General features: G+C 45.6%; 1 protein-coding gene across 1 annotated transcript in view; it reads right to left on the reverse strand.

Annotated features, from left to right (window-relative positions):
• The window catches only part of NGEF (neuronal guanine nucleotide exchange factor), a 39,383-nt gene extending 14,206 nt beyond the window's left edge, over positions 1–25,177 (reverse strand). Inside the window, exons 1-5 of the mRNA XM_059822793.1 lie at positions 24,888–25,177; positions 21,320–21,434; positions 10,998–11,186; positions 10,768–10,877; positions 5,734–6,008 (exon numbers count right to left, since the gene is read on the reverse strand). Of these exons, the coding sequence (XP_059678776.1) occupies positions 5,734–6,008; positions 10,768–10,877; positions 10,998–11,186; positions 21,320–21,434; positions 24,888–25,155 (957 nt within the window). The 5' untranslated portion in view covers positions 25,156–25,177. The remainder of the gene's footprint in view (positions 1–5,733; positions 6,009–10,767; positions 10,878–10,997; positions 11,187–21,319; positions 21,435–24,887) is intronic.
• Between the last annotated feature and the right edge of the window lie 1,065 nt (positions 25,178–26,242).

Consider the following 26,242-nt stretch of genomic DNA (forward strand, 5'->3'; position numbering starts at 1 on the left):
CGGGTGCACGTCCCTGAGCTCTGCCAGCTCTCAGAGGCTGCAGGGGCCCAGATAGAGTCGAGGAGATCCAATGGAGCAGTAGGTACATGCAGTATTTTTTTTGGTTTGAAATTCTCCACTGATCAGTTTTTGGCCTTTTCCTGGAAATATTGCTATGCATCACAGAAGAACCTGAGGTACAGAGACCTGGGTTACATTCCCAACGCTGTGCTGCTGGCCAAGATCTGGGAGGACTGGCACAGCAACGAGGGACTGTTACTCAATCCAGAGCTGCCAAATATCAGTTGAAGTGACGTTTCAGCTCTTTATGGGGTTGGCAGGTTAGGAAATATTCCCAGTGGGCAGTTAAGTCAAACAGGTGGTCCTTTCCTGCACCAGAGAAGGCGGCTGTGCCTGCACAGCACCCAGAAGGGAGGCAGAGCAAAGAGTGTAGGTAGAAATGAATGTTCTTGGTCAGTGTATGTGGAACAGCTGGCGTTTAAGGAATAAGAGGATGTTTTATTTTTTTCAAGGCCAGATTCCCAATGAGAAAAGTTGGAGGAGTATCAGCTCGGCTTCTCCCAACAGCTTCACCAGGGCACCTGGTGAACCTGAGAGAGAACCCATCTTTCTCTCTCTGCATGACTTGCTAAGTCCTAAATGCACCTCTTACAGCTTTAACTGTACCTTTTTATTTGATAAATGAGAGGCGAAGTGGAAATAGGTAAAGATACAACAAAGAATAAGACAGGACGTGCTGGGACAGCCTGTCCCTTCCAGATATCTTGGGGATTGATACCGCCGGTCATTTTGCACTGCAGCTTTCCAGACACTCCAAGCCAGGATTTTTTTCAGCCAGGTTTCATTGCAGGATGGCTGTAAGAGCCAAGATCAAGGCCTGCCACTCCACCCCTGCCCTTAAACCCTCAGACAACTTGCTTCATCTAGAAGGTTGCTTCCTGATCTGCAGAAGCCCCTCTGCCTGTGTTTGGAGAAATTAATTTGTGTGTGTTTGCTGTTCACCTTAGTGGGGGGTGCTAGACCTGAATGGGCAGGTACAGAGTGCAAGCCATACAAAAGAAATAATGAAATCCACAGCGAATATATCAATGCACAGGGTTTTGATTTAAAGGAGACGCTAGGAAAGTAAAGAACATCTCCACTGGTCAGGAGAGGCTTCTGGAAGCATTCACGGCATATGCAAGGCACAGGTTTCTTAATTTACTTTGGAGATCCAGCTGGTCCTCTGCAGACCTAAAGTACCTACTCCAAGCAGCCCGGACTGCTGTTTCCCTTTTGAATGCTAAGTATGAGCTACAAACCTCCTAAACTGGCACCAAACATCCAACCATGTGATGCGATGATGTGATCTCTGTGGAATAACTGAACTTTGCTAGCTCTAAGCAGTCACTAGAAAAAAAAGAGCATGAGCTTCTGGTCTCAGATTTGCAAAAATAACTAGAAAAAAATTTGAACTAAATGTCAATTGATGTAATACTATCTTCCTGAGTCTATAAATAGTCTGAAACTATCTCTTGGAAACATGACCAACACTGTTCTGTCAGTTCTCTGGGTCATTAACTTCATGAAATCTCATAGTCATGTAAAAGCTATATTATCGTTTTCATTGCTTATGTTTTGGCAGAGAGACGGAGAAAGGAAAAGAGAAGTGAAGCCTAAGAAAGAAGGAAATGTAGAAGATAAAAAAGGAGAAAAATTAAGAGTCACCAAAGACGAGAGTAAGTAATCCTACAGGCTAAATTCCTATTGAGACAATATGGTGTTTTATTGCATAGATTGGAAATATCTGTTCCCAGTGGCCTTGCTCTTCATGTAAACCACCAGGTAAGAAGGGGGAATTCTGGTCTAGTCTAGGAGGGGTGTTGTTTTGATCCGATGCCACGGCATTGGCTGTGACCAGCTCTCAGACCTGGTTGCCTTCACAGGGCCAGTCTGACATCCACCTGCTAGACGTGCAGTAAGTCCAGCACGAGAGCTCTCTGGAGGTTTGAAATCTAAGGTTTGCTCAAAGAAGGAAAGAAAATTAAATATTTTCTGGACATTTTTGTGAAAATGGGACAAGAGAGAAAGACTGCCTACCTGTCAAACGCGCTCTTCCACATAGAGGCCATGTCACCAGTGTGCACAACCGGGTTCAAGTCCCTCTTTTGCTTGAGCAGAGAATATTTTCAGAGCAGCAGCTCTCTGATCTAAATTCACACCATGACACATGGTGCAGATTAGTCTGGCTCTGCCCCTTTTTCTAACACCAAAGTGACCTGAATCCAAATAATTCCTGGCAAAAACTTTATCAAAGCTTATACATCTCAGCAAAATGGTTCATTTCAAAGATTGAGAATACTTTGCTGAACTATTTTTATTAGTAAATTGTTTTGGGCGAGTTCCACTCAGCTCAGAATCTCCTAAATCATACAAGATGAACACAGTGTAGGAAAATCAATACAGTTACTAAGCAGAAAAGGACAAAATGAAGAAACTATGCAGTAAATAAAACAAGGACAAACTGAAAGGTAGAGAACTGAACTGGGAAAAAGGAATAAACCAGAGCCACTCCACAAAAAGGCTATACCAATATCTAAGGTTCATGCTGAAAGAAGTTTCACTGAATAAATGTTGTTTCTTCTAATCTCTGGATCACTACCTCTTCAGAGCCTAGTACCTTGGTGACAGAATTTGTTTTAACCTAAATCACATGTAATACAGGGAGTGTGTTTTCTCGCTAGTCCCTTGTTCCTCCTGCTACATACGTGTTGCCTGTTATTTCCTCCACATTGACTCCATGTCAGAACCCAAACAGCATTTCTTTTGGCTTGTTCTTCTTGCATCATTACATTTTCTAGATAGTTAAAAGAACGCCCTTTGTGATTCACGTTTTGCTGTGTTTGATGCTCAACAGATGTCGGGATAATTAAAACTACCCTATCAATGACTTAGTCATTTCTGATAATTATTCCAGTAGCACATAATTTTCGTATTTCCCTGACCTCTGTGGTCTGTAACATGTCTTTTGCTTTTTCTTTTGTTCTTCTTTTTTCTGCAATTGCACCCACATTTTTTGTGACACTTTCAGTTGTTTCACATCTTGCTATTCTCACATTCACTTCAGATGAAAAAGGCTGGTGTGACAGAGACCATTGCTTCTGAATTCTGTTTGAGTTCCCGGGGCTAATAGGCCATGCTGCAACATTTTTTTTCTGAAATTGCTAGGGGGTGGATGTGGGTTTTGTTTTTTTGGTCCTTGTCCTTCCTGAAACTCCATTTTCCGGCTCATTTGTTCCAATGGGAACAATGACAAATTGCCTTCCATGACAGTTTTAAGCATCCATTGCTCTTCCAGTCAAGTTTCTTGTTTTGATGCTTGAAAAACACCTGTGTCTTGTTTTCTATCTTGTATTGATAACCCACTTAGTCATTTTCCGTCATCACCAATAATGAAGACCAGCTTCCTCTTCTTGTTCTTGTCTCTTTTCATTTTGCAGATTACTGCAGATGAGCAACTTTTTCTCTGACTCTTTACGCCCTGCTCCATCACAGCTATGCTGGTGTTCCCTTCTGCAGCTGTGAACAGGGGTGTTTGCTTCAACTTTCTTTCCGTTTGTGTACTAGTGTACCTCCCTGTGGTCTAAATAACACTCTTGTTCTACCTTTCCTGGCTGAAGAGCTGCAAACTCTTCTAGTCCCCGTGTTTGCCACAGCTTTCAAGATAAAATGGGTCAGAAAGGTATGATTTTGTCCTTAAGACATTTCCTCCAGAATTTCTGCTGCCCTGTACTTCAGGTAAATTCCTCCAATTCTCCTTCATGAAGCTGAACACTTTACAATCACTTAATCAAGCCCTCATGTCTAGCTCACACTCCCAACTCATATCCAACGTGAGTACAGTTCCAGCACTGCAGAGGCAAGCAGTACTTACTTATAGCAAGGCTGAACTCAACATCATCTCTTTAATTGCCTCAGTGATTTCTCCAGCCCTCCTTGTTTTCTGTCCTTGACTCTCGTCACAAAGCAAATTCTCCACTTTATCTGTTCAATGTTCAGCCAATTTCACAGCTTTCTGGGTTTGAGCAATTTTATAATCTCTTACTGTGCTAATCCCAGAACAAACAGGAAGAAAATATCAGCTCTGATAAACTAACATCAAGGGAAAGCACAGCGCTTCTTTAAGGCAGCACTGTCCCATCTCCATCTGCTTTATTTCTCTTGTTATTTAAGCAGAGAGACTAAAATTCAGCGCACTTAATGTTGGGGTTTAGATTTTTTCCTTAAAACACCTACAGGTAATGAATGTAACTCAAGAGAAATAGCAGGTTTTGAAAACTATAATGCGAACTTTTAAGCCAATGTTTCTCTGTAAAAGACTCTCCATTTTGAAACATAAAGAAAAAGAAAAGCTTGTAATCTTTCAGATGCCAGATTGTGTTTGTAATGCTGGCAGTTAGAAGTATCGTGTTTTGCCAGGTAAACAGAACAAATCTGATTTGGAAATAACCAGTGCAGAAGAAAAACATGGAAAAGCAACAAATCATTTTAGTCACCTTCAGCCATAACCCTGACACACTAACAGCCTGTGCTTGCCAGCCCAAGCTACCCTGTATAAACACCAGTCCCTTCCACTAAGGGCGTAAGTAACACAGCCCTGCCCATCACACCCCTGCAGTTCACAAGACGAGCCTTTCCAGTGCAACAGTGAAGTTACAGCCTTGGCCAGGACTAGGGTGGCACTGCATACACAAGGGATTCAGAAATGTCGATTGTGCAAATCCAAGTAAACTTAGGGGGAACTGCTCACACCCTGAGATGTTCTTCAGCACTCTGGGTACAATCGCATGAGCCAGGGCTAAACAGATACGCTGCCACAATGGTCTCACCAAAAGCAATCCTGGCGCAGGAGTATAGCGGGACTCACAGGATCGAGCCTTCGAAGGCCCATTGCTCGTATTACAACACACACCACGCACTAAACAAGGCTTGTTCGTCTCCACTGATGGCTACAAATGCAGTGCTATGCATTGACAAAGAGCACTCACGCTTCCCAAGCTATCCAAAATAGCAACTAGTTGTAAATTGTTGTGTGACTGATGTTTTCATTAATTGCGGCAGCCACCCCCACCTACTTCTTTCACTCTTTGATGCAGCCCTATAAATTAACAGCATATGACTCTTAAACAGTGATGTCACTGCACTGTATGACTAAAATGAAAATATACCTGTCATTATTTTCTACTGTTTTGCTTAAGACTCCAAGTAACAACATTTAAAAATAAGGAAGCTTATCAATCTCCATCTCTTCCCTCTCCATTAATGCCGTCGTATTTAAAACAGATTACAGTTAACGGCTAAATTCTTCTAAGATTTCTGGTGGAAAGTATGTATCCTGCTAGTAACATCAGAAGAGGATTAATGTGCAGTGGGAACCGAAAGCTCTATTTCAAGAGCCTCTTCATTATCCCTCCCTTCCTTTGTAAATTGCTGCTAACACTGAATCAGAAAAGGGAAAAGAAGTTCTTTTTTGCTACAGAAATGTCCAGCAGCAATAGCATATAGAACAACATCTGTACTTTCAAAAAAAGAGTGGTGCTAACCAGTGCAACACAGAAAAGTACTCAGCAGGGCAAGGCTTGTCTGTGACTGCTATGAAGCTTTTCATTTTTAAATCTTGATCATTTGACTTAATCCACTCTCACTCTTTTAAGCAGCATCCAAGTTAAGAAACACTCCACCTTCCCCCATTACCTCCTGCAGCTTGATCTCATCTGGCTGGAGAATGCTGAGGACCCCACTGCTCCGGATCTCAGGAAGATCCTGCCATAAGTTGAACCTGGAGTTGGAGTTCCTCAGCAAACTGATTTGCGGTGGAGCTTTGCTTTCAGTTGTACTTGTAGGTTCTGCTTCAGATGGGGTTTCATCGCCGGGTGAACTCTCCTCAGGGTCTGTCTGTGAATCCTGCAGTCGTCTGGTTTCAATCTCCTGGCGTGTAGATTTGTCTCGATATTCCTGATACAAGAGCCCTAGGAGGCAACATTAACAGGTCTGAGAACTTACAGCTGAAGAAAAGAGTAGAAATGTATCGTGGGAAATTATTTTTGTTTTGCACTAGTTCACCTCAGCAGAGGTGAGAGAGATCGCTTCCATGCTGAACGAAAAAGCCAATTATGGCATTCCTATTTCAGCCAGAAGTGGAAACTATAAATGGAAGGCCATTTCTAAATCTCAAGTGTTGTCAACAATCTGCTCTCACAAAACATTTAGTAACACAGTCAGTTGAATCCGTGATCAATCGGAAGACCCAAAAGAAGCGGTTTGTTATTTGCCAGGCTTTTAAATGTTTCTTTTAAACCTTGATTTTGTCTGAAATATTATTATGTTACAAGTTATATAGATCGGTAGGTATGTGTAAGTGTGTGTCTGAAAAAGTAATACTGCATACATTGAAACTACTTTAAAGGAGCAATTTGATGGCCATGAAAATCCTTAAGGAGGAAACACTGAGCTGCTGTTAAGGGACTGGACAGGTGAAGCATTGGGACAACAAGTTACTTGTTTGTTTTGGTATTGACTTTGTGGTTAGCCTTGGACATGTTGCTTAATTTCCTTCTGTTTTCCTTCTCAGTTTCTATGATGATTGAAGATACGAAATTAACATTCAAAAGGTACCTGAATGCCGCAGCACTAAGGAAAAGGCTGCGAATTCACACCGTCTTGCGGCACATCAGTCACACAAGGTGTCTTCTGAGTTTCCATTACTAACTTCAGGAGCAGACGAAATTGCACAGAATTTGCCCCCATCCCTGATTTCAACTGACAGCTCGAAAAAGGTAGGAATCCTGAAATTCCTTGGCCATCTTTAGAAGACCCTTTGTTTCTCCTAGGGCTTTCTAACTGTCCCATTTCTCTTTCTGAGCCATCTGTAGGACCTAGAATATTAATTGCTTGAATATAAAATGTAATTTAGAAGATATGAAAAGACAAGAGAGCATGAGCCTGCTCTGAGTCACTCTCCTCACTTACTCAAATTGAAGGAGCACAATTTACATTATATCCCTTGGTTTATACATGAATTGCAAAGTGTAACATGAATGCATAAAGAGAAAAGTTCCTTGATGTTAAAAAAAAAATTCTACATAGATTATTTTGTCTGAATCATTAGGGGTTAAAATCTATCTGGTCACATGCATTCACAATGCTGGATCTCAGAAACAGATTCCATGTGTAATAAGGTGAGAGACAACTGGGTCAGGAGTTTGTCTAGGGAGGGCAGAAACGTAGATGTTACTGCCTATTAAATCTCTGGGCCAATTTTCACAAGGCTCTGTACCAGTCACTGTTAAAACTATACCAGAAATAAGCTGGGGAAAAGCGCAGGCACAAGGACAGCATTACCGCAGTCTGCGAGTGTATCCTGTTCTCCCTGGAAAGATGTTCAACACCGGATTAAAATAGCAATTAGGGTAGCTTAGGAAACCATACAGTCTTCTGTTAGCTTCCTACATGATAACCAGAGAGAGGAGACTTCCCCTGAAGTTTTGCATGCTGCTGCTACTTACATAATTTCTCTCTGCGTTGACTAGGCTTATATGGCTTTCCCTAGCATTTCTGCCTGTTATCAGCATCAGTGAGGGTGCTGAGGATGCAGTGGGGTAGAAAGGCTCCTTCAGGAATGAAGTGGAGAGCCTGCTAAATCAGAGCTGCTTTCAGCGGTACTGATCTGTAAGCTCAGCCTGTGCTTGAAGGCTCTGGTGTGCTAGGGTACTTTCTGCCCCACTGAACTGCGCACCAGAGAGCAGGACAGGCTGGAAGTAACACCATGCAGCAGTATGGGCAGTGCTTGACTCAAGGGAAAACATGCTGGGAAACTGAAGCATAATCTATTTTACTCATATTGGAGATAATTATACTTGCAGAGTATGATTGTGCAGCCATGTTGTGCTGGTGGGTCTGCCCTGCAAGTCAGGATATTTTGTGTAAGGGGGATTTAGTGTCCCCTGTGCAGATCGGGAGACCAGCCCCTTAAAAAAGATCCTCAAGACAAATTTCCCCCTTGCTTTCAAGGAAATAAAATCCAGATAATGAAACCTCATTTTGTTTCCAGGTTCCCTGTCTGACCAACCAAACAGATAAGCCCTACGGAGCCTTCCGTGGCAGGCAAAGGCAAATACGGACATGGGGAGATCTGATTGACTAAAGGCATCTACCACCAGAACTCATTTGGAAATGACAGCAAGGTAACTCATTTTAAGGAGGGAGCTGAAAAGAGACTGGCTGAAGCTCTACCACAGACAGCAATATGGGGAGGAAGCAGAAAGCTGATATCAGAAGAAAGACGAAAGACAGGTAGGTGTTTAGGCAGAAGAAGGGTAGGAAGAATAAAAGAGGGTTGTGCTAGCAAGGATAAAAGATATCCTTGCTATCTTGGTGTAAAAGGTCCATCCATATGCCAGTGAGGAGGTTACAATGGGTAGAGCAAAGGCTTAGATGAGAGACAGAGCGGGAGAGAAGCCATGCAAAAGCCTACTCCAGATGAAGTGGGAGATGTTCACAGCAGAGGACGGGTGATGTAACAGAGGCAAGGTCAGGGAACAGGGTTTTGACATGCTGAAAGGAGAGCCATCTGAGAACTGACTGTAGAAACAAGCTGACATCAGTACTTGAGTGTGACTCAGAAGATATGAGGATTTAGTACATGCTTACATTTAGTAAGTGAACACGTACAAAATGTCAGAGACCTGTACGAGCTCCATTCATTGCTTAACGTCCCAGCTGTCCCTGCTGTGACCTGACTAAAGGTTAACCATATGGTCAGAGCATGGGTTTGGTGTCGCCTGTTGACTTAAGTGGTTAAGGCTGATCTTCCTAAGGGGTGTTTACGTAGTTTGTATAGTACATAATAGACTTTTCCCTTTGTGTTTATTCCATTTAATTTTGCTGTCACAGTATCCTTTCCCAGCTCTCTCAAAAACTGGGAGGGGAATTGAAAAACTAGTTACTAATTGTGGAAAAGGCTTGCCGTAGAGAGTTCGCAGTCCTCTTAAAGTAAGCGTTATTACATTGAAAGCTATGTAAAATCTCAGGAGGTCCAGAGACGTTTTCTCTGAAATTCTCTGCTCCAGTTTCAGGCAAAAAGTCCATTAATGCCTCAAAGGCAGGAGGGAGGGAAGGGAGCGAGTGTGCTCCAGCCATTTTAAATGACCTCTCTGTTGGGGATTAACGTAGCATCTCTGGTTGTCAAAACCCTGTCTCCTCCATCAAGGTACAATAGACTTACTTGCAGTTACACTGACGCGTACAGAGCTATCTCACAGCTTCCCTCTGATATACAGCACATAAATATATATATGAATATAGCAACTGGGTTGCTTTCAAGTCCTGCTGGGTTTAGTATTTTTATCATGCCTCATAGTGGCACAGTCCCAGTAAACTGAGAACATATTGACACATCTGCCTTGGGAGATTGGTACCTACACAGCCAAAAGCAAGTAACAGATCTGGTAATATCCAAGCAAATTGTTCACCACTTTTCTCCAGAAGGCCCCGAACTCGGCTGTTTTGTCTGACAGACGCTGGCAGGCTGCTGCTGATTTTGCACCAGCCTCTTTCCCCAGCACTGTCCCAGTGGCATAAGGCGCTCCAAGAATCAGCCCTGCCCGCCACAACCTGACACCAAACTGCAGCCGCTCTCCTCTCCCAGAGGCTGCGTGAGAAGTCTCCTTGTTCCTGCCAGGGAGGTTCGCCTCGCTGCTCATGAGAGTTATCTATCAGATTTTCCCATGCTAAGTGCGACATTCCTGCCCTCTAGATTCAGTATCTTGCATTTCCATTTCCTGAAATTGAACACAACTGTTTAAAAATGAAGCTTCTATATCCCACCGTAAAACCTGCCTCGGGATGGGGGTTAACTTTGCAGTTGCCCAAATCTCTCTGAGGAATGTCACAATTCAGATGTGGGAAACCAAGAAACAAGCTCTGAAGGTCCTCTCCACATCCCACGGAAAAAACCCAAAACCAAAAATCAGAAATACCACAAGAGCAAAAGCGTAACAGTCCTCTCCTCCACAGCCACCCAGATAACCTCAACTCTGCCTTTACAAAGAGACCACAAAAGATAAAATAACTTACTCCTCTCTTGCAAATGCTGTGGCTGTAACAAATACACGCTGACCCGGGTGCATACAGCTAATGTCCAACAGGATAGTTGACCCAGTACTTCAGTCTTACGCCTTTTTGAGTATGCAAAATCAGATCTCAGCAGAAAGTTGGCTGTAGCCTTAACGATCAACTGCTTCGTAATTACAAGTAAGTAATCGTTATTTATGAATGGAGGTAAAGAAGCTCAGAGACAGCGTTAAACCCCCTGCCAGGCAGCGTGCAAGCCTGACGCCCCTAAAGACAGCAAAAAGCCACCGCTCAGGCCACGGTTGTAATGTTTTACACCGACAGCGAGAGGTTTTCCCAGCAAGGACAGAGTTGGGCTCCCGCGACGCTACCCCCGCCCGAGGTCCCCCCTGCCCTGTACCGCTTGGGTTTAGATCTGGTTTAGACCTGGGTTTCACTCGCTAAACGCTGCTGGTTCGGGGGGTTTAGCGGCTCGGCGGCGCTGAGGGGCCCGGCCCGCCGCGGCGGCACCTCTGGGGGCGGCCCCTCACGGGGCTGCCGTGCGGGCGCGGGGACCGGGAAAAGCGGCGAAGCTGTGGGAGAGCGCGGCCGCCGGACGCCCCGGCCGGATCCCCCCGCCGGGGAAGGGGGGGGCTGAGGCGGGGGACGGCTCCTTACCGATGTGCTCGATGAGGTTCCTCCAGGAGTCGGCCGTCATGGGGTGGGCGGGCGGCGGCGTCTCGGCGGTGGCGGCGGCGGGACTCTCCTCACCGGCCGCGGGGGGCTCCCTGTGGCAGGCGGAGGCACCCTCAGCCGCAGCGGCGGGGCAGCGGCTCGGCGCCCCCCTCCGCCCCCGGGCGCGGCCCCTCGCACCCCCCGCCCCGTACCCACCCCCCCCCCGCGCTCACCTGCCGGGCTGTCCCGCCGAGCCGTCCTGGTCGAGAGCGCAGGCGGCGCTGAGTGCCGCGGCCAGCAGCTCCATGGCCGGCGGCGGCAGGCGGCTGCCGAGCAGCTCCGGCGGCGGCAGCGGCGGCAGCGGCGCGGGGCTGGGGGAGCCCGGGCGGTTGCCACGGTAACGGGGGTAGGAAGGCAGCAGCCTGCGCGGGGAGGGAGAGGGGAGCTGCGGCCGCCCCCGGGGCGCCCCCGCAGCCCCCCGAGACCCTCTGAGCCCCCAAACCCCCTCAGAGCCTCCCCGATCCCCTCAGAGCCTCTCCTCAGACACCCCCCGGGCGTCCCTACAGGCTCTCCCCCCAAAATCTCCAGAGAGCCCCCTCAGAGCCTCCCCTCAGACCCCCCGGCAGGCCCCCCCAGGGGCTCTCCACCCAAATCCCCTCAGAGCCTGCCCAAACCTCCTCAGAACCCCCTCGGGCTCTCCCCCCAAAATCCCCACAGAGTCCCCTTAGAGCTCCCCCTCAGACCCCCCTCAGGAATCCCCACAGATTCTCCCCACAGAGACCCCTCAAAATCCCCTCGGAGCCTCCCCTTGGGCTCCCACAAGCACCCCAGAGCCCCCTAGCCCCTCGCAGTCCTTCCCCGTGTTCTCAGATCTCCGAGGCCACAGAAATCTCTGCCAAATCCCCGCGGACCCCCCTCAGCCTTCCCCAAATCCCTCCTGAGACCCCTCAGAGCCCCTCAGAGTTCCCCAACCCCTCGCCCTCAGAGCCCCCCTCAGCCCCTTCGGAGCCTCCCCAAATTCAGCCCTCAGAGCTCCCACCCAAGCCCTGAGTCCCCCCACAGCCCCTTGGAGCCCCCCTGCAGACCCTCTCAGAGCCTTCAAAATCCTTTCCGAGAATCTCAGGTTCCCCCCCCCGCCACAAACTCCCCTCTCGGAGTCCCCGACCGCCCGCAGCCCCCCACCCCGTGCCCGGCACCCCTGCCCGCGGAGACCTCCTCAGCCCCCCAGCTCCCCTCCAGCGCTCCAACGCAGGTCCCTCCTCCGCCGGGAGGCCGACTCCCTCCTCCCCAAGGGCCCCCCCAAAAGGCAGCAATCCCTGCCCCAGGGACCCCCCCACCTTCACAGGCACCCCTACCTCCATCCCCCCTGCTCTTCTGCAGAGAGGCTCCTTCCTCAGATGCAGGGAAGCCCCTTCTCCATCCCCTCCCTCCCTCCCCAGCAAGGCACCCTCCCCCAGAAAGCACCCACACACCCCATCCCACCCCATGCACCAGCCCAGGCCCCAGCCCCTCTCCTCCATGCACAGCCACCCCACAGCGGGAGGGGGGTCCTGCCCTGGCACTGACCTCTCCTCCCTCAGACCCGGGGCAGAGCGCTGCCACACATCCCCTGCACCCCTCTGCCTATGTGCAGCTTGTGCTGGCTCTGAGGGAGAAAAGGGGGTGGGAGAGGGGGGCTCTCCTGAACTGCTTCCAGATCTGGTGCATATGGTGCGTTTCTTCTCCGGGAATGAAACCCTGAGATGGAGGAATGCAACTGGGAAACTTAGCCTAATGCCTCCTGCCAGGAACTGCACCCCTGATTACCCCACAGGATTGACCGCTATCCTCCTCTCCTCCTCCGGCAGGGCTCTGCACCCGCTCGGTCATTTCCCCGTCTCCCCTTCCTTAGCGTCGCTACTTCCATAAGGATATATTGTCTCGTTTAGGCAGTAAGTATCTCAGTACTCAATGATCTATATCTGTCTTCGTTCAGGTAATTGTTTTTCCGCCTCAGGGATAAATCCTCTTGAGCTCCAGAGTACGGTTACACCCTCGGATCGGTTCGAATGCTTGCGGACAGGTTGGGTGCAGCTCTTCCCTACACGTTAGTAACCCTCAGCAAAAAAACGTCATCTGCACCACATTGCAATTGAGGAGTTAACAGTCAGAAAACGCTCAGCTATTCCTCATGTTTGCTTTCTCCCTGTTGCATAAATAACTGTGGGTTTTTTTCTGTACGTGATAACGTAATTTATGCAACAACATAAAATCCATGTGTTGGTCTATATGTGTAAAATGGTTTCCTTTTTATCATTTTTATATTGTATTTCCTAAATGATATATCAGGATAGCTTCTGATCAGCACATGCCTATACATTCAGAAAAACTCCTTCAGCTTATGTGAACTAGATCTCGATCTGGCACACTGGAGAGCTCGGTCCTTAAGTCATTAAGAGGCAGAACGGGAGAGAAAAACAGCTAGAAATGTTGCTGAGGTCTCAGAGAAGACTGTCAGTCCAGTCCAGGTCCAGTCCCGGACTGGGAGGTCAGAAGGACCAGACAACCAATAGGAAAAATTAGGGTGAGGGTGAGAGCTGGAGCCTGTCTTGCACTTAGAGAGGAGGAGAAGGACAGCCTCACAGCTGGGGCTGTACAGCGGGAGATTGTCATGGGGTAGATGGTCAATATGGGATGAAAGTGGATTACCAGCCATTAAACACTGAGACTTGGGGGTTTGGGGAGACAGGTGAGTGAGGTGGCAGCCAAAGCCTTGTAGAAGGGATAAAGCGGCAGAGACTATCTGCAGCTCTGCCTAATGACTGACGTTTTGGTGGCTTGCTGCCAGGGCAAGAATATTGTCAAGGGTTTTAGTAAGTGGGTGGGATGCTAAAAAGCTTGCTTCTTAGAAAAGTGGAGGGAGGACATTAAATGTACTGAGCCTCTTCGTTATCTTGAATTCTGGAAAAGCAGGGATGCTGTTTACTATTTTCTAAAGGGAAGGACCAAGACCAGTGGGGAGCTCTCCCTAGTATGCAAAGGGAAGCCAGTGCATGAGCTCTTACTGACACTGCTAGAGTGACTATATAGCTAAATAAAACTTTTGGGTGTATCTACTAAAAAAAAAAGATCTTTCAGAAATATGCATTAAGAGTTAAACAGATTCTAACCCCTCACATTGCTTCGCTTCCAAGGGTTAAATCTGTTGCAAATTGAAATTTCTTTTTAGAAAAAGCGTCTGGGTCATGGTATGAAAAACATTCAAAAATAGAAAGCATCTTTTTAGGATCCCATAACTGTCTGGTACTTTGATCCTGCCTGTCTTCCTTTTTCCTTCAAATTTTCCAAAACAATTTCACTTTTGGTCTGAGATGAAAACCTGAAAAATTACTAAAAGTAATAATGATAATAAAAATGTTGGAAGCTATGAAGCGGTGAGAACATCTGCTGAGGGTGAAATGCCTCCTGTGGCCATGGGAGGCCACAGCTTGTATTTTTGTGTCTCGGAGATCTGTTCCACTGTGTAGCAATGACTAATAGTCTACTTTTCCTTCCTTTAGAACTTTTTTCTTTTTTAATTGTAATTTGGTCTTTCAAAACTGTTGGAATTTCTTCTTTTCCAGGCTTATTCTCATACTTCATGTTGACATACCAAGAACGTCCATAAAAAGAACAAGTGCCTGAGAAATACTTCTTCTCCCAAGTGAGGTGACAGAGTGTTCCCAGTGCTCTGGGACCGCAGTAAAAAATGGTATTTAGCCAGGAGATATTTTTGTCCTGCAAAAATTGTCAGCATTTTCCAAAGCTTGCTTTTCTGTTTGGGGACAAAACAGGGGACAAAACAGAGAGCTTTCCAAGTTTGTCATGAAAAATGAAGGAAGGCAAACAAGCGATTCTCTCACAGTGGTCTGGTGGCTGGGATGTTCATGCTGGGTGTGGGGGATCCAGGTCGGAGTCACGGCTGTGTTATTCCCTCACATCCCACATGTTACTGCCTGTTCCAGGGCGGATCAATCTCTCCTCCCATAGCTGCTCCACTTTCTCTGGTCACTGGGAAAGGTGCCTGAACCTGGTGAATGCCTTATTCCCCAGATACCACTTTAGGTCAGTCAATACTGGACCATTTCTGCTAAGTAGAAGAGCTCCGGCATAGCTGCCTCTTCCTTCCTCCCTAGTTCCACAGTTTTTAGGTCTTTGTGTGCAGTTTAAGCTGACCCAGCTGCTCAATTCCACTTTTCATTCGACTCCCTGAGGCAGATTTCTACCTTCACTTTTATGCCAGCACTCATCCTCGTCTCGTTCTTGGTGAACAGGTTTGGGCAGCTAAACTGGTGGAAAATTATTCATATTTTTTGGTAGAACTAGCGTTGTGTGTGTCTGGATTGTCTCACTACAGGGTGAGCTCAATGGGAGTGCCAGCACAGTGGAGGTGGCAGACATGCAGATGGATGGCAGGACCATGGCAGTGCCGCCTTGGATTATTTTACACTGCTGCAGAACTGCAGAAAGTTCCTGCTCCACCTAATCTTAACTATCCGGGTAGGAGTTTGGCAGAGGTTTTCTTTTCTCTCTCTCTGTATCAACAATGAATTTGATCCGGAGCCTAAAAAGCTTCCCCCCATATCATCAAAATCAGTAAAATCTCAGGATGACAAAACAGTTTTCTGATCGAAATCCCTGTATATCAATCTAAAATTTCCTGTCTAGTTGTAGGGGGAAAGAAAGAATCTGACTGCTAGAACAACATATGTTAAATACTTAAAAATCTTACCCCAGCACCACGCAAGTGGTGCTGTGTGCCCCCATGCTCTTGTTGGTGACAGAAGTCGTGCAACACCACGACAGACTAAAGCTCAGTTTTCTCTCAGGAATTCTTAGGATCCCCAAGCACACAGGGACTGGAAATCATTCTCATGGCCATCTAATGATGGCCATGCTCTGGCGACATGGAGCATGACCATGGTTCAGCTCCTTGTTGGGCAAAGGAGAGGGGGTTTGAGCTTGCGTACGTTCTGCAAAGAAGGGGTTCATGTGGTTGCAGACTGTTCCCAGCTTCACTGTACTGCTGTTGGAAAATATTTTGAATGTTGGCTGACCTAGTCCATGGTTGCATTTAAAATGTGATAACTGGTGTGAGTTTATAATTAGTTTATTACAATTATCTCATTTAAGTTATGTTTGCAGGATGAATTTCCAATCTTGGCCTGTATTTTCAGGTGCTAGTAGTTTTGAAAAATTATTTATCATTTGAATTAAGATTTCTTATGTGCATCTAAACTCAAAAGCAATATTTAGAATAAAGCTGTGCAAAGAGCTTGTTTTCAAATGACGCTGAAATGCATTTTTTTGATGTTCTCTTATAGCAGTTTTTAGAAATTGGACCTCCTCTTCCAGAAACTAAAAAGAGAAGAGGCAGTCCAGCAGATCTTATTCATGAAAAATTCCCCAAACCCTTCTAGTCAGTGGGAGTTTCACACCAAGAAAGGCCACAAGATGAGGTAAGAAGTACTGTTTTAATCTGATCTAACCAAATTTGTGGAGAAGTGTGAAGTTAGTAATAGATTTGAATAATGTTATACCTAGTCAAGGATATTTTCATACTTCAGGTTCATTCAGGTTCTCTCTGTTCACGTGTGGGTTTTAGCAGTGTTTTTGACAATGGGTGTGTCTATGCAATTTTTATTCCTGGTTTTTGACTTTTTAGTGGGAGATAAGTGGAACTCCTCATCCCTAGTATTTTTAGATCCTAAAGGCCAAGAGCACATCTGTTCTCCTGAACCTCCTTAAGCTTTCATCAAAATACCTTAATTATATCTGTTGGGGCTGGCAGCCTTACTGATAACTAAAAATGTTCAGAACTTCCTATTATGAGATCCTCATCTTTAGGTGCTTCTAACTTTTTTATGCTCATAATCATCAGGGTTATATTTTTACTTACCGACCATCTGCCATAGACAGGTTATTTTTTATATATTAAAACCAATTAACAATTTCTTAGGCTTCAGAGAATATTATTGGATCCCTATTACAGGAAAACAGAAAACCTGTTGTTCTGTCCTTTGAGAAGCTTTGGTTTCTGTTGAAATACGAGTTGAAATTTGGGGTTTGCCAGGGCTTCGTCTTTGCCACACTTATGAAAATCCGTAGAAATTATAGTCCCTTTCCCACTCTCTGCAATACACACAAACCTTAGACTTAGACTTTAGCATCTAAAATCCCTGAGCTGCTGCCCGTGGAGAGAACGTGTGCCCTGCTCAGGGCTGAGAGAAACATTTCTGATATTGCGGCTGTAAAAACTGCCTGGGCCAGTTTTAGGCACTGTGAATAAAGGCCATTTCTGCTGTATCATCAGTGATCCTTGTGCTGGGTCCAGGCAGCACAATGAGCAAAATACTTGACTGAAAAACAGAGGGAGCAAGACTCAAGCATGGAGAGGGAGGGGTCGTCTTCTGGACCCGGAGACTGCTATGAAAAGAGGAACTCGCCCACAGCTAGGTGCTTCAGGAACTGGTGAGTTGGAAAAGGCTGTAAAATGTAGCACTGGAGCTAGGAGGAGGGATGAGGAACCAAAGGGTGAAGAGCCTGGGGAACGGCAGGACACTGAGATATGAGCCGCAGGAGGGAAGAGAGAGGAATAATGTGTCTCGGAAACAGTAGGCTGAGGAAATCGTGTGGGGAATTACAAGTTCAAGCTGATAGAAAAGGAGTGAAACAAAGAGATGGGTTGAGGACCTGAGGGTCAGGGTATGTTCAGATGAAGCAGATCAGATTGGGAAACCTGGAGGGCAAAGCCTAGACCTTGCTGGTTAATGAAACCATGACTGGGCTGAAAAACCTGATGAGCAGAGGCTGGGTGGAATAGGCGGGCAGACTGAGGTTGGCATCTCCATTGGCTGCATGCTGGAAGGATACTTAATTAGAATTGTCTATGTTATTGCTTACTATTCTGTATGATCCTGTGAAATACGAGATTTTGACAATAATAATATTTTAGTACCTACAGTTACTATTTTTACTGAAAATTTATTAGTTTTAAAATTCTCCCTGCAAATACTGTTGCTCTTAGACTTTTTAAGATTCAGATTGTAGAGAAAGAGGGATAGGAAAAAAATTATCTCTCTCTCTCTCTCTCTCTCTAAAAGAACAAAAAATTGTGTGACAAAATACAAAGGTTTCGTCAACATGTGTTTGCACCAGCTATTCCTGACTTCACCGCTTGCAAATTGAAGCACCATTGGCAGCATAGAGAAGAGGTGACTATAAGAAATTTATTTCATAAGTAGAAAGAAACTGCTCGAGTATAGGACCTTTTGCAACACAGGTCCCAGCCTCTGTAGAAGCCTTCCCCGCTTTTCTGGTTAAATCAGGTTATAAAAGCAGTGCCCTCTGCTGCCCAGGACAAATAATGCTGGGCTACGGGACGCTAACCCAAATTCACACAAGCATCCTTTGGAGTGCTACGCTATTTTATGTGTGTAGTGTTTCTTTCTAATAGATGTGTTTGCATGAATTCAAACAAGTGAGGTTCCCTCTTGCTGCTGAAGGTGACTATTTGTATTCGGTGTTGTAGTACTTCTATTCTTTGAGCTCAGATCAAATGTAATCAAATGATTTTTAGATGATCCTCATTTCTCTGAATTGGAGGTTTCATAACCAGCCTAAAGAAATAGTTTGCTCTGCACTGGTAGACCAATGACCTTGCAGTGAGCTTTGCAACATGAAATTTCAGACTGAGTATCTCTTCCACTGTATCTAGTGGCCCATAATAAAGATATATAATTTTTGGAATCTGACTCACTGGGAAATGGTAGGTAAATAATACAGTCATGCTAAAACATCTGTATTGTATTAGAACTGAAGTCAACATCCCATTAGCTGGTAATATAGGGTAGACACTGATTAGTGAATCTCCTTTCTAGGGTCTGAAATGATAAATTTGCTGGTCTCTGTGGGAGCTGCTTTCAGCTGAGGCTGACAGTTGTGGATGGACTTCTGTGATGGCTTTCCAGAATCTCAGTCTGCACAACTGCTGCTACTCTGAAAGTGGAAGGACTGATCACAGCGGGGAAGAGCAGCTTTTGTTGAGTTCAGTTCCTTCCAGGTCTTTGGCTCTGGTTACTCTGAAAAAAAAGAAGTTGTGCTAGAAGCTCAGCACTGGAATGTTCAGCACAAGTCAGCCAAATTGTCAGGAAGCGGCTCGTCATGCGAGGGGTTTGGAACTTTGTATAATGCAGAAGACTGGGAGGGAGCCACAGGATGTTTTGGAGAACTCTAGAGTGCTTAGAGGGAGCTGGGGATTGCATAGGAGAAAGGTCATGGGAAAAAAAATAATTTGAGAATAGTTAGGCATAAAAATGCTCTTAAGAAGTATCTTACGGAGGGTGTGTGGCAGATTTTGGAACACCAGCAATAATGTTTGAGGTCATCTTGTTTTCAGACATCAATGTTCTGAGATCAAGGAACTACTCGACAGCGCTTTGAATGACACATAGATTCAAGTCACCGGTGGGCTTGAAGTAGCCTGTGGTGCTTTTCCGTAATCAGAGTGTTAAAGTCCATATCCCATCTGAGTACAATGCAGGTAACGATTCCTTTTCCTGAGCGATTTACTACATTCCCCAACTGTGTTTACTTCTTGTCCTAAATTTTGTAGCATGCCTATATGTCATGTGGCATCCCTACCTGTGAAGAACCCATTTGTGCCAGACCTGCTGGTTATCTTCATGCACGGAGAAGGGATTGTGCCTGCCCAGTCCTAGCATTCATATAGATGCTGTAGGACGCTGCTGAATGTGAAAAGATGCAGCACTGATGCCCCACTTGCCCTCAGGACTGTGGTGATTCACTCCTGAGAACCTCACAGACCTTCTCAGTGCTGGGCAGAGGTGCCTGTACTGTCCTTTCTGCAGAACTGCTAGCTTCTGCTTTCAGAACAACTCTGAGCTGACAGGTACCTGTTTATTCTTTTGGGGAGAGATTAAATGCGTTTCTTGAGACCAGTGATAATATTTTAGATGTCTTATCTGCACAATCACCTGTTTTCCCAATAGAAGGGGAAGAGTAGTGATTACTGCAAATAATGGCAATATCCTTAGGCTCCTGCAGGCTTTTCACAATGCAGATTTCTAGTGGTTCTCTTATAAATTACAGCTGATCTTTTGGAGAAGGGAAGAGGAGTACATGGGCTCAGTTTGAGCTGGAACTCTGGTCTCATTCTCTATCAAATTTCTCTGCTCAGTTTCAAGATATGATGCCACTCAGCAGCATTGCCTGCTTTTAGCAGACACATGACTTAGAACCTGTACTGACCTGTCAAGCTCTGTGCACAGCAGCATCTTTGATAAAACTGACTCCCAGCACAGGCTCATTGTTTCCAGCTCCAGGGAGAATCAGAATTTGCACGTTTCAGAGCTGCCTAAGTGGTGGTGTCAGGATGTCAGAGACTGACAGTGATGATTATGCCGCAAGGAGAGAAAGACAGATGGGTTTGACATTGCAGCAGACTCTAACTGTCTAGTTTCGTATGCTCAGTTTAATGCCAAAGGGCAATCAATTTTAGCCAGGGCAATTAATTTATTTAAATCCAGTTTGAAAGTTTGGCTAAAATTTTTTTACTGGAGTCCTCTCCATAAGGAAAGGTGCCTGGAAAGGCACTGTGCATTACACCAACACAGCTGGGGTCAGTAATTAGGACCACGCAGTGCAGCACCTTTAGAGGGCAAATATGCAGCACTTTCAGCTTGATCTTCTACAGTGCGAGTAGGGACTATCGTGTTATACACAGAAGAGATGAGGAGCTAGAGAGGGAGTTTGGGAGAATACCTCACTCATATATTTGAAAATGTAAGGCTAGGTAGGTGCTCCTCTCTCTGCCTGGCTGCAGTGGCAAGAGAGCAGGGGTGAGGGTAAATTTATGGGATGTATGTGAATTTATGGGTTGTGGGATCAGGGCCTTTTGCTGGACCTAGGTCGTTGAGGGATTTAAGCCAGAAAAGGCTACCTCACTGAAAGCCTCTGTTGCCTATCAGTTCTTCAAAGTAAACAGCAAACAGAAAGTCAGAATACTTTAGAAAGCATCTTTGTAGGTAATTCTTCAGCTATAAAATCCTGGTTTCCATGTGGGGTTGTATAACAGGTTTCAGGAGAGCCCTCTGGGAAGGCCGAGAATGGGATCACCCTTACATTGGGATGTTCCGTAAGTAAATGCCCACAGGCTCTCCTTATTCTCTCAACAAGCTGCTTAAGGCAGTCTGCCTGCTTTGCTTGCACCACTGGGCGATCCTACGTCACATTCCCCTTTTTTCCATCCTCCCCACTGTCTTCTTGTTCCCCCTTCTTCCTTCCCTGTCTTCTCCAAACTCATACTGATAAGAGCCTTTATACCATGACGCTAGTACTATGCAATATATATCATTAAGACTGAAAACAGCACTACAAGTCAAAGTCAGAAGACATGGATCAGAGCTATAGCTTAGTCCAGCTGTCCTTCCCAAAACAAGCATTCTTGCTCTGACTCCACTCTGCCTATATTCTTCAGCGGAGGCATGGTGAATACCCTGCGTATGCACTTCCTTACCTTTGGATCCATAGTTCGTCTAATGTTGTCTTATCAGAGTTTACTGGAGATGGCGATCCCTTATGAGATAAAACGTTCAGAGGCTCTTTGAGGGGCTCGTTGTTTTTGAGTGAACCTGTGACATAGAGAAAGCCAAGAGGGTGTTAAAACAGTCATTTTCCTAAGGGTCATCTTTACTTTTACTGTAGGCAGTGGTTTGCTTACACCAAAGGCAACAGAAAGACCACAGACACAAAGAAGGCTACATTTTAGCTTGGATTTTCAAACAAGATTGACATGTCATCAGCTTGCATAGTCCAAGATTGTACAGCCTTTGTCACAGCTGCAAATGCAATCAGGAAAAGGTGAAGGTAGATACATGATATCTGTTCTTACGTATGCAAGAAGCACTATCAAAACTAAAAACTGGGTCCCAACTTTAGTGATTTTCATTGCAATTTTTTAGCAGAAAAAGCATAGCTGTGTGTGCCTGTGCATGCCAATATTTGGTTTCCCAACTCAGGGCTTCATTACTGCTCTGCTTTCAGGCACACAGTAGATGCTCAGTTTACTGGATAAATCAAGGATAGATTTGGGTGAGACAGGAGCTTTACTTTTAATTGCTTCTCCAGTCTCCCTCAGATGAACCTCTGATCCTTTCACAGGGAGCCAAAGTTGTATTAAGTCCATGGCTTACTACTGCAGTACTTGGCAGGAGAGGATGCATCTCACTTTTCAAATGAAACCTCCTGTTGTTTGAGGCTTGTTGATAAATGGCCTTGTTTTTTATTAGAAATATTTTGGTCTAAGTCATAATTCTGTTTGCATTTCAAACTGGTGACAGCACAGGCAGGTCAATGCTCTGACTGAAGCTGATTTCTGACGCATCCTTTTAATCAATGCTATGGATTTTCAGAGGGAAAGGGTGAAATCCAGACTTTTAAAATGCCCTAAAACAGTGCCAAGGGCTTATGAAATGCTAGTTTGAGTTATTCTCTTTGCCTTTTGAATAGTTTAAACACTTTATCCTTCTGTCAGAGGAGACTGCTTAAAAAAACAAACTCTTTTTCCAGTTAAAGGAAAGCATCTATTATGTTTTACAGCTCCTAGGCTATACGCCAAAGCTAGGCTGGTGCAAAGGTTGCCTATATAACAGCCTTTCTCTCTGCTGGATTTACATTCTTTTAAATTATTTTTTGTGTTCTCATTTCTTGAGTCTTTATTTTTCCCGTTTTGTATCCTATTCTGTATTTTCCCCTGTATCTTTCCCTCTCTTCCTTTCTTTTTTCCTTCCCCTCTCCTCCCCCTCAGTCATTCCCTAAACAAAATGAGAACAGGTTAACATTTGAGCTTGAGTCAGACTCTTGGATAGCTGCTGTTCAAATGGGTTTGAAGTCAAGATAAAAGAGCTCACCCATCCCTTGCTCCCATGCACGTCAGCAAATGCTGTCAGAAGAAGTTCCTGCTACAAATGAGGCTGGTGTAGAAGTACCCGCTGTCCAGTTTCGGGGAGAGGGGATGGAATCAGTGGAGTAGAGGGAGAGGGTAGAAGAGCTGCTTACACAATCCTAGCTGAATTTAAAAGCTGTAGCTCTGAGCTGGACTTGCTACAGTCATACTGGAGAAAGAGCTATTGCTTCTAGCCCAGGTCTTGCTGTACGGACTGGAGAAAAGAAACGTTCCCAGTGTGTCCTGCTGAACAGTTGCAGATATGGAAGAAAAAGCCCTGTTTGGAACAGATCCTGTTTTAGCAGTGGTAACACAGAGAGGGGGGTGTGGGAGAGAAGCGCAGGTCAGCTTCTGTGGATGCTCTAATGAGCTGCTAAGAGAGAAGCCCGTCTTTTAGCTTGTCCTTCCTCAATGACACTGGCTAGACAGGAGGGATGTCCTCCTGTGGCATTGTCCTGATGCCGTGACGCTGCAGATGTATGAAGAAGGTGCGTCCTTCTGTGCTGATCCTGCTGCAGTGGCACCAACAGGTAACAGGGGAGAGGGCCTCCTCGGCAGCGGTCTGAATGCTGTGACGCTCGGGGAGCGGGAGAGAGGGCGAGCCTCTTCTGTGCTTCCTCTGCAGCAGCGTGCTGGGAAGGCGGTGAAAGGACGGCTCTGCTCTGGTCCTGCTGCTGCACTGGCAGGGTGGAGAGCAGCTCTGCTCTGGCACAGGCGACACTCCGTTTATCCACAAACCTCATTGACAACAGTAGCAGAATATTAAACAGGAGCTCTTTGCTCTGCTGCTGTCTGCTTGGAAACTTGGAGAAGGGAGGGAACTTTCCTTCTGTCCACGCCATAGGGTTGAATGGGCCTTTATACTGCTGAAATAGCGTGGCTCCCTTGGCGAGGCAGGCAGGAGACACCTATTTTCCTGGGGACATTTCCCAGACCTCCTTTATTTTGGGGTGGAGGATGTCTGTTCTTTGTTTTCTTAGAGAACTTGGTCTGCTTTCAGGGGCTGAAGCAGTGTGCTTTACAACTGCGTAACAAAGCAATAGCTTTCAGTGGCTTGCACAGCACTCAAACACCAGGATTAGTGTTTTATCATTTTGACTCCTGCAGCTAGCCAAAGTTCAGAGTCCAGTGCATTGTTTCTGTTAGATTATAATCTGAAGATAGGATAGGTATCTTCACTGTGATTCCTTTTATTTACAAGGAGTTATAAAATTCAGTTTCTCTGAACACCTGGGAGATGAAGCAAAGGGCATTTTCTGTGTTCACAGTTCCAGGTCTCTCTCATTCAGCGTTCAGATTAAAAACACTTCCAGTTTTTTCTTGCAGCCCTGTTTCCAGTGCTTCCGTGTTGCAGTAGCCACTTTCCTGGCTCTCTCTTCAGCTTCTCATCTCTTTCTTTTGTTTCTTTCACAGACAGCTGCTTAGACAAGGTGCCAGCTCAGTGAAAGCCTGGCCTTGGAGTCATGCTCTGTACTGTTCATACTCAGAGAAAGCCAACTCGTTCCATTTTTACTGAAGCCATGGCTGAGTGCATGTATGTTCTGGATGGTGTTCCTGTTATTTCAGCCTCCTAGTTCAAAGGGATCTTAGGTGTTTCTTACAGCTGTATTCAATGTAAGGTGGCAGCAACTGCATTTTCAGAGAAGTCTTGCTCCCGTCTCATAATGGTACACTGCAATTTCCACAGGCTTGGTCCTTAAACGTACTGCTCTGTTTTTGCTGATTGTTTCCCCTATACACCGCTCAGCTTGCCATACAGTTACTTGTATAGATCTCACTACTTTTGAATGTGTCCTTTCTGTATGCTAAAGAAGTTCCTACTTCATTGACAGCTTCATGTCTTTCCCTGTTTGAATTATTTTTCTCTTACAGAGCAGAGGGGTGGCAGAGCAGAGTCCCACATTTGTTTAGATTCTCCACCATGAAGCATGTTTAAACATCCAACCATTTTGCATTTCCAGGCTGAGCAAAGAAGGATGGCACCACTCTGCCAGCTGTGCCATAGGGCAGGGGTGTTCTGTAATGTGCTGACCGCTGAGCCGCTTTCTACCTTCCCTGTACCTTTTCTAATCTCATCAACTCCTATAGTTCCTAATCTCACTGGAAAAGGAAGCATAATGCTGTTTGGGTCAGCACTCACCTGTAGCATGCCCCATGTGCATTGCCTCTCTTGAAGTCTTTCTTTTCTCTCTGCTCGGCAGCCTCATGGATCGGTAGTACCTGGAATTTCTTTGAATGGGGATGTAACGTGTGTGCGAGTCCCTCTCATGGGTCACCGGGTTAGCACCTTCTGACTCTTCCTCACCTTCAGAGACTGAACCTGACTCTCTCAGTACCTGCTGAGAAAGGCCCTGCTGGAGCCCACCGGCGGAGACCTTGCCGGCAGCTTCTCTCCCATGCCCATCCATGGCTTCCAGATCTTGTCTCTATGGCAACTGAGATGATGGATCAGCAGCAGAGCAGCAGAAGACAGGTAGCCTCCACAACTCCATCAGCTTCATCTGAATTAGAACTGGAGATGGACAAACAAAATACAATGAAACAGGAAAAGAGAGGACAAAGTTCTGGTCAGTTCAGAGGCTACAGTGCATTATCTATTTAGGATAATGGGGACCTTCCAGGATTTTTTGTCTGAGGTCATTCTAACATCATCACCTTACAAGCCTTATTCTAATGTCCTGAACGTTGCTTTGACGTGCTTATGGTTGTCCTGCCATGACACACTGTAGTGCTACAGATGTTACTGGAAAAATGACTGTATTTGCTCAGTTGATGACCACTCCCTTTCGTCACTTGTGAGCGGTAGATTACTAGTTGATTTAGAGTGGATACAGGTAATGGCTGTGTCCTTGTTTTTGAGGGTGAAAATGCTACGGAATAAAAAGTAAAAGCTGAAGAGAAAGCTCTGTTAATCTGTCTATTATCTGTGTACTTCTCCCTGCAATAGAAGAATTAATGCCTTTTACAGGGCTGGATGCCTTCTAACACTTATTAACAACACTCACTCCTGCGGTGCAGATAAGTGAAGAAAAATCTGTAACTGTTGAGAAGTGAGGGTAGAAGAGACAAGACTCAGTAGCAATGGAGAGCGCAGAGGCTTGATTTTGTTTCCCAGAGTTGCCCTCAGGTGCCATTGTACCCTCTCAGTGACACGGGGACTTCAGCACAGGGGTCCCACTGCTCTGTGTGTCGGTACATGGACTATGCCAGTACTCCCAAGCATTTTTTGGAGGCAAATCACTACAACAGCAAAATAGCAGTTGATCCTTCAGCCTTTGCAAGACTGGGTAAAATGTGAACTGGTGACTTAAGTGTTGGCTGCTGGCTTTGTCTTGTTGAATTCTTACAGCTGTCAAAGCCTTTCTAAGTACATAATGTGATTTTGTGACTGATGGGCCTAACAAGAATAGCAGAAAGAGATGCTGTATAGGAAATGTGAATATAAAATTGACAGTTCGCTGAGAGAAGGGCATAAAATAGTGCTATGGATTAGTC

This window comes from Gavia stellata, chromosome 11 (genome assembly GCF_030936135.1).
Source record: "Gavia stellata isolate bGavSte3 chromosome 11, bGavSte3.hap2, whole genome shotgun sequence".
NCBI classification, from domain to species: Eukaryota; Metazoa; Chordata; class Aves; order Gaviiformes; family Gaviidae; genus Gavia; species Gavia stellata.